This window comes from Atta cephalotes (genome assembly GCF_000143395.1).
Source record: "Atta cephalotes unplaced genomic scaffold scaffold00018, whole genome shotgun sequence".
NCBI lineage: Eukaryota > Metazoa > Arthropoda > Insecta > Hymenoptera > Formicidae > Atta > Atta cephalotes.
In genome coordinates, this window is record NW_012130082.1 from 2,964,987 (window position 1) to 2,974,417 (window position 9,431).

Consider the following 9,431-nt stretch of genomic DNA (forward strand, 5'->3'; position numbering starts at 1 on the left):
TATATATATATATATATATAATAATATATATATATATATATATATATATATATATATATATATATATGTGTATATACATTCTAATTACGATAATCAAACACACTTTTTTGCATGAATTTTGATGCAAAAACTTTTAGTTAAAATATTGGATTATTTTATTGTGATAACCAAAAATTTTGTTTAGTTTTATCAATACTTCTTTGATCATACATCACTTTGTCACGTTAATCCAATCATGCTTTTTTTTTCTCTTGTAATCGTAATAATCAAATAATTGGATTATTATATTACACCTATATACTAATCAAACTTTAACTGATTACTTAAATCACTGATTACATGTTGATTCTGATTACATATTAAAATATTTGATTATAAAAATCAGAAATTCTGTTTACTTCCACCAAATTGTATGTTGTTTAAAACTTATATGTTGTTAATTTTAATAATTATTTTTCCGTGGAATAGATATCCATTCTGGAAGCGGCAATTTTGTGTCGAGCGATATAATTGTGTGATGGTAACAAGTTTCCTAAGCGTGTATCAATTCTATCATAATGAAAGGTTCATCGTCTATGTCGTGTCCCCGACTGGATATACGGCGCGGCCGCTGTAAATTCGTTGCATCGTCCTATTCGCAACGTTCCTTTGAGAGGGTCTGACCCATCAATGTATATTTCGCTTGGCCGCCACTTTCACTTTCTGCCATAGCGACGTGCTCAGATACAGATCGCGGTCTGTTGACATCTATTGATCATGACATGAATAATGAATGGATACACCGCCTGAATAATGCATGCATCAACGTCGAACAACATCCACTCGATAGCGGTGTATAACTAGTAGGGTGTACTATTGGGAACGTTGATGAACAGAGGCCACTCGCTATTGGCCAGCACCATGATATCGCTACGTGACTACGCTTGCTACTACAGGTCGATATTTTTTTTTTTGCGTCAAACATAGCTGAAGTTAAAATCATTTTCGTTCTTGTCCTTAGAAGCGATGAACATTTGATTTCCATTGTCGAAATGTCGCTTCCATCTTTTAATCGCTAAATTTTTTGATGATGACAAATATTTATAGTAAAATCTATATGAAATTTATATGAAATCGGATTTTATATGAATTCTCTAAAAAATTCATCTTCGTTATCTTTAAGCAGTATATACAATATATGTTAAAAGAATAGAGCTAGTAATTGGTATAATATACGTAATTGTGATAGATAATTTTAAAATAAACTTATTATGTAAAATAAACTACACTGTTAAATTCATAATATCAAATTATATCCAATTTAAGATATTTTTAATCATTGATAAATCGCTTGCTCTGATCGCTTGATCTATAATGTATTAATTTGATTAAAACAATGGAGTTTAACTCAAGAAAATGATTAAATTTAATTCAATTTATTATTTATTGAATGCATACGTTAATATGGACAATGCTTATTTTGAAACTAACCACAAAAAATAATTGATTTATTTTAACATACATAGAAGTTAAACATAACAAAATATTATTTTACTGAAAGAATTGGATTATATTATTTTGCAATTATTAAGATTCAGAATAAATATAATTTAACATTCATGAAATATATTTATTATGACAATAAATCAACGATTATTGCAAATCAATGATTAATTGCAAAAATAAAATATACTACAAACGCATTCTTTTGTTGTAAAGTTTCGTCTCTTCTAGCTCTGAAGAACTTCAATTTAGTTCTTAAGAAATACGAAGAACTTTAGTTATCAGCTCGTCTTCTGCGGAGTTTGCAGGACTTTACACGGCTAGTAAAAGTAGAATTGGAGTCCTGTTAGTTGCATAGAGTATTTATTCTTGATACTAATACTGTTCTAGTATAACTTGCATACTTGCATTGCATACTAATTAAATAGAGTTCTAAAATTAAGCAAGATCTATCAAAAATAAAATTATTTCACTATCTAGAATATCTCTTTCAAATAATAAAAAGAAATTAATTAAAGCTGTTATCAATCTCACATGATTGCATTCTTTTAGAATAAGGCTTTTTAACCAGCATAAGGTGCCTGCCACAAAAGGTTTCAAAGAAGAGAAAAAATTTAGAAATAAATAAAAAAATCGAGTAATTTATGAAGTAAAAAATATTTTTAAAATTGTGTATTTTTAAAATTATCTAAATTATATTCCATTTCATTTCATTTTGATCTTATTTTAATCTTTACTGTTTATTTCTAAATGTCGTGTTGGCAATATTTGTTAAAAGACAAGTTGATAACAAGCATTGAAGCATGTACACCTAATATTGCATTTGAGTATATTTCAACAAATTTGATTCATTTTTTAAACAAAGATTGAAAAAAAAGACTGATTTAGAATATTACATACATTAATATATACGTATTTTTATTTTCTGTTCCTATTATTTTCAACTTTATTTTTGGAAATTACAAAACTACTTTATATGCTAACTACTTATACTTACATATTTATTTTTAGAAAAATTAAATTTTTTCCATGATATTGTAAAGATACTTGTTAACATGCACGAAAGAGCAGAAGTGTAAAGGTTAACGTTGCAGCTATAACAAAAGTTTAAAAGAATAGAGTATGTGCTTTAGCCATTGGCAAGAGAAAACGTTAATGAAAGAGCCATCGTAGAATTGCCTCATGGCACGCAAACAAGTTGAGCTGTCGGTCACCCTCAACTATACTGGTTTACTACAGAGGGATTGTGGGATCAGGATGAGAAGGCGAGTCCCGGGAAGAGAGCTCTTAGTTGCGTTAGGTTAGGTAGTTGCAGCTATTTGCGGCTCATCGGAACCATAATTAGTTTTCTCCGTGAAGTCTTGGTCGACCAAGCTTGATAGGCAAGCAGTTTTAGGTGAGGGTGACCGAGCGTGCGGAACGACGCCTTCTCATCGGATGGAAAGTGTCTTTCGTTCTTGTCGCGGCTTTATCGAATTCCAGAGCCGCGCTAACTCGATCAAGCCTCAGTCTTCAGAATATTTACTTTCTGGTGGAGCGTGGAAGCGTGATAAAGGCGGACAACTAATCCCGTTTATTGTTTCACTCGTAATGGGTGGCTGGAAAATTTATCCGCCCTTTGAATTTGGACGAATGCAACGTGTCCCCTCTTTCCAGGCTTGCTCAAGAGTTTAATAATACAATTCGTTTATTAAAACGCATATCTGCACTTTTCGTGTCGGGATTAAGTTTCAAAGAATATTCATATTGCAAAAAGAACGTAAACTCTACGATCGAGAGTTTTATGTAATTGCATTAACTATTTAATTATATATAACTCGACATACAAGTACATTATATTCTAATTAATCTCCCTATCCGTCCAGTTAATCAATCGTGGCATAAAATAGTTACAACAGTACATGATAAATACCGATAATAGTTGATAATAGTTGAACTCGTGGTTGAAGCGTGGTTTCTTGTCGAGAGGTCACGCGACGGTTTATCCAGGAATACAGAAAACCGGGACGCGCTGAGAAATGTCAATAATAACAAAAGCGCGATAAGGCGACACGCTATAAAAGGAGCGAGAAAAAAACTGGCGAAAAATGAAATCACAGTAACTTTCTTTAATGGTGGCCACGTCAGAGAGGCTGATGCCATTATACCTCGTCGTTGTTACAGGTTCCGTGAACGAGGCTGGTGTTTTTGCGCTACGAGGCAGGCAAGAGGGTAGCCGGCGTTCCAGGCGAACTACCACCAGCACGACGAGCACAACGACGACATCCGGCTCAACGTTGATACCTCTACCTGACGAAGTAGTGCAACCCGCGGCCCTTTTGGCCCCCGAAGAGGAGTCATGGTCTACCAGTTCTTCCACCACGACCAACATTGCTCTATCTTCGGATATGGCCGACACATCCAATCCGCCACTGGAACTTGTAGTGAAGCCTCATAGTAAAGTCATTTTACCCTGCGAATTGGAAGGAAATTACTCAAGATTATTACTGCCAGGAGCAAGGTAACACGCATGTTCGAATTCAATCAATCTGTTGTGGTCATGAAACGTTAAAATAACATTTCAGAGAGTTAAAATTGAAGTATATCTCAAATATTTTAAATGAAATTTGTCTAAGTGAAAAAAATATCATGTTCAAATTTCAAATAAATCGCATAACATAATATGTAATCGTAATCTCTACTTTTTATAATATCTAAAGTAAGTCTTTTATGTCTTTTCATTATGTCTTTTCATCGCGTGTATGTCTATATAATAATATTCTCTCAGCATATTAATATCCGGTTTCACTTCATAATAATGGTAACTTTTGCCTTGAATACATTACGGTAAAATTATTCCCTTTACGGAAACAAAGTCACCCCCTGTGATAGTAATGTGGGGATACGGCTGAAGTGTCTTTGTCGCCTGAAGATCGGGCGTAACAAAGTTTGTTAGGTGAACTAATAATGCGGACGCTGCGCTCCTTGTCAGAAGTTACAGAATACGACCGGCGACGTGGCTACACGAAGGTAGTCCGGTGGATATGATCACGATAGACACGAGAACGGAAATGAGCGGAACCGGGCATCGGTACATCGGCGACTCGACAACCGCAGCACTGCACATAGACAACGTCAGATTAGAGGACGATGGTGTGTGGGGCTGTACGCTAGAGGATGACCGGGGGAAGATTCTCTTCGGCAAACCGGTGAAGCTGGTCGTGCTCGGTAAGTATCTTATATATCTTTCCGATGTTTAATTTTTTTGAAGACGAATTGAAAAATTAAGTCCAATAGGTCACAACTGCGAAGTATGTTAGAACATTTAATGTTCATTTTTCATTTTACTGTATTTGCTTAAACATAAAGGACGATTTTGTTGATATATCTAAAAATTTAAGTAGATTTAAATTAAAAAATAATTTTATTGGACTATCAAAATAATTATGTAAGATACTCAAATTAGTTGTTGGAATGTTAAAACTTTTTGCAGTATTGCTCATCATACTTGAGATTCTTACGTAATTATTTTGATAAGCTATAAAAATTACGTAATTATTTTGACAAAATTATCTTCAGATTTGTATCTAATTAAATTTCTAGATATTTTAGTCGTTCTCTATGTTTATGATATTTATGTTTTAATATAATCAGTATTATGCATAAAATATGACTGTTATGTTTATTGATTACTACTGCGTAAATAATTTGTGAATATATAACTCATGGATTATGAATCGTATTATATACGAGTGAAAAAAATGTCTTAGATGATGCAAGCATATTTTATAGTTTTAAAATCGTCAAAGATTTATACGTAAAAACATGTATGTTTGAAACATACATTTATTTATTTTACGTATGTTTGAAACATACGTTTATTTATTTTAATGAGTGATTCTCAATATTGATATATTGATTTATAATTTGTGCGCTCGATATTATTCGAATATTTTTAACGATTGCATCAATTGGAACGATTACGTCAAAATAAATGTGTATAAATCAAAATAATATTTCCTTTTTTATATGAAGAATTTTTACCTGAGTTTTAGAAAAAAAATGGCGAATTTTTTGGATATAACGGATTTTTATGTGCTCTGAAAAAGTGAGATGTATGTGAATTTTTCCGAAAACGTGATGCTATCTTGCATAAAGCCTTTCAATTTCGCGTGAATGATTAAATTCTCGCAAAATTCCGACTGACGAAGTTTTTTTTAGGAACGTGCCGGATACATTTAGGAGCAATAACATACGAGAGAAAAATTTTTCCGGGACGTATAATTGAGAAGGTAAAGTTTTAGCGTTCCCAACATTGTTCACTTTTACATTTCACATAATCCTTTTTTAAAAACCATTGTCACATTCAAATAATCAAAGACATTTATTATTCAGTTCTAAAAATGTTAGAATTATTTTGACATTTTTGTAATAAAAAAAATAGGAATTTTCATTATTCGATAAAATGTTAATTTCAAGGCAATTTTCTAAAAGAGAAATAAATTGTAAATATCTAATTTTTCTAAAAAATATTTCTTTTAATATTTATGGTATATTTGTTGTGATTTTTTTCAACAATATTTGCTTCATTTATCTTATAACTTAATTTTGATTAAAATTTGATTAAAAATTTTTATACAACGTGGATATGTATATTGCGCGACTTGCTGCGATAAGAAACTTCTTGGTATTTCTTACTTTTGTTACACCCAGATTTAAGCAAGTGGGTATCGTACTGGGTAAAAGTGTTGCCGTCCTTAAGAATTTTCAGCAAGTAGGTCGGATCTCCGGAAATCGGGAGAAGAGACGTTTCAAGCTGCCTGAGCCACTGGTAATGGCAGAATTTATGCATATTAATTCGCGCCACTTGGACCCAACGGTCGCATCGCTACGATATGAATATGCATTTGCCCTAAAAGTTTGCCCTAAAGCATTTTATCTTCCATTTTTTTTCTTTTTCCCTTTCGCTAGATGGACGCGTCATTCGTTCTACCAGCTGCACTTGTTTCTGTGACGAGGTGTATACAAGTTTACGCGAAACAATCGCGCCACCAGTTGACGCGCGCGTAACGCTCTTCGAAAGCTCGGTCCTCGACTAAATAAAGCTTGCTTCGTGGTTTCGCTCTTCGCTCTCTGCTCCATTTTTAATATCCAACCGCTAAACAGAACGAAGAGCATAGCGAGCTTTTATCTCTCGTGGCGCGGTACGTTCGCTCAGGGCGTGACGCGCGTATAGTTGTACATTCTCGTCGCATGCATTTTTGTACCTCCTTCTCTGTGCACCATCTGATTATTCCTGGTTCACAGCGATGTTTATTTTTCGGTTCCTGCATGAGTGTTTTGCACTGACAACAGCAACCAGCGGTATACTCACAACTTTGCTTAACACGGCACTTTTTAACGTTAACATAGATGTAGGATATTATTTATACCATATATGGAAAGATTTTTGTTATTTTAATATGATCTTTTTATGAAATATTTTTAAACTGTCCAAATAGACGAAAGGATTTTTTGACATTAATTTTTTGCGATTCATATAAAACAAATTTGTATTAGAATGAGAGAGAAGCAGAAGTCTTTGGTAAATGCAATACTTGATATTAATAAACAATTAAAAATGTTACCTTGTTTGTTAATAAGTCTGAGAAGTTTAATTCATATATGTATAACTGGCTTATAAATAAACGCTTATGTGATATCGGAAAATTGATTCAGACTGCTGCAGAATAAATTCTGGAAACATGACCAATTACTTTCTTTCACTTCCCGATACTTCGACTTATTTCGCGTATCTCAATGAACTACACCGACTTCATAAATCTCTGGATTTATATCTTCCGTATTGTGCCTTTCGCAAACCGGTCGAGTAAATATGAAAGAAGAGCGCTAAAAGTTGCTTACCGCATGAAATATGGCACCGAAATTCGCGCAGCGCACGATAAGACGTTGAGTACACTTAACGTCTACGGCGAAGTCGAGAAAAACAAATCAACGGCGAATGTTCCAACCCGGAAGCGCGTCCAGCACGCCAATGTGGTCAAAATAAGCTTTCATTGAAATGCAATGGTATTTCTTGTATTTCTTTCATACTTTGTTTTGTACATTATATCTTGCCATACATATTGTTCTGTGAATCGCAGAATCGAGATGAAAGATATATTGTCACGATTGTATATTGCAGTTACACTAACAATCGAATAACGCAACAAACGTTAGATTTGATGCGATAAAAATGTTTCAATTATTTAATTAAAATTGTACATATATCACAACTGTCAGCTTGCATTCATAGAGGATTAATAATATAATTATAATTTACCTATTTTGAAAAAAAAATAAAGAAATAAATGGATAAATAAAAGTATAACAAAAAAGTTAAATAACGAATAATTAACGACATAATAATTAATAATGAACAATGTATTAATTTTGTTTATTATGCATATTAATTATGCTTATTTCATTCTAACAACATCGGGATTATTGTGTCGGATATTGTTTCAGCTTTTAGGAGCTCTATCGATTTGGGAAAATTTGGGTCAATTTACGATAAATTTAATGGTCGCAATGTCGGACCGATGTGACACTTTTTGACAATAATTCCATAATATACATGCTATACGTTGATGATTATCATGTTTCTCCGGCTATCGAACTTAGTTTTAGTTATGTAATGCATACCGCATGTTGCTATATATAATAGCTGTAACATAAAGCTATATGAAAATGAGAAAATGTATAAACTCAATTTATAATATAGAAATTTTAATTGAGTTCCGATATTTTGGTGTACACAATATTCAATTATGAATACTTTGTTTGTATCAGTTTAAACGGCACATTTCTTTGGGATTAATATTGTCAAATGCATATTGACAGAGTCATTATAATTCTGCAATTTATTACTGCTAATTTAAAATGCAGAGCATCAGATCGACGAAGTTCGTTAATCAAAATGCATGACGATAAAAGGGATTACGGCGTACTCACAAATATGAAATGCAGATAAACAGCAATAATTGATAAATACGATGTTAACAAAAATAAGTTATAAAAGATTATTTAATAGAATTACAGAGGATTAAATAGAAAACTGAGTTAATAAATTTTCTTTATTATGCTTGTTATAAAAGAGAATTAATACAAATGTTTAAACGCATTGTTTTTAGTATCTCATAAGTATGTAATCTCAATACTGTTGCATGTCTTTTATGTTGAAAATCTGGATCAATTTGAGAAAGTGAAACAAGTTTTTATTTAGTGATAACTTTATAACGCATGCTCTCGAAATTATCATTCCCACTTTTCATCAATCATTGGAATTCCAGTTTTATTCCTCAGGCAAATAATAAGGGAGGGAGTACAGGAGTAACGTTCGTCTGCAACTGATAGGAACAGATTTGCCTAGCGTTACCTGAGTGTTCGACGTCGAATCCGCGAGTGAGAAAAAGTTGAGAATAATGCACGTTTTATGCGGTTGCCAGGTTCCCCGTATTTTATTCGACAAATAGACAAGGATGTTAAGGCGTTCGTCCTTAACCCGTGCATTGGGCAGACTACGACTTCCTCAGATTCATCTTGAAACTACCCACACACATACTTGCGCAATCTTTCATGCGCCTCTTCAAAGCGCCTTTTATATTCTCTCTCATTGCGTTTTTTTTTCATATTAAATCGAGATTCGGATTACAAATGTAACGAATGTTTCTTTCGCTTGCTGTATTATTTTCTACTTCAAAACTAGTTATTATTCGTATCGTTCTTATTCCTTTCGATCTCTCGTTAACTTCCTTTGTATACGATTCTTATTCTTTTCTCTATTTTTTAACTGTTGCACACACACACACACACACACACACACACACACACACACACACACACACACACACACACACACACACACACACACACACACACACACACACACACACACACACACACACACACACACACACACACACACACAC

General features: G+C 33.1%; 1 protein-coding gene across 1 annotated transcript in view; it reads left to right on the forward strand.

The window, feature by feature from the left end:
• The window catches only part of LOC105618890 (irregular chiasm C-roughest protein), a 238,432-nt gene that overhangs the window by 87,375 nt on the left and 141,626 nt on the right, over positions 1-9,431 (forward strand). The window contains exons 3-4 of the mRNA XM_012200421.1: positions 3,646-3,982; positions 4,454-4,689. Coding sequence (XP_012055811.1) covers positions 3,646-3,982; positions 4,454-4,689 — 573 coding nt within the window. The remainder of the gene's footprint in view (positions 1-3,645; positions 3,983-4,453; positions 4,690-9,431) is intronic.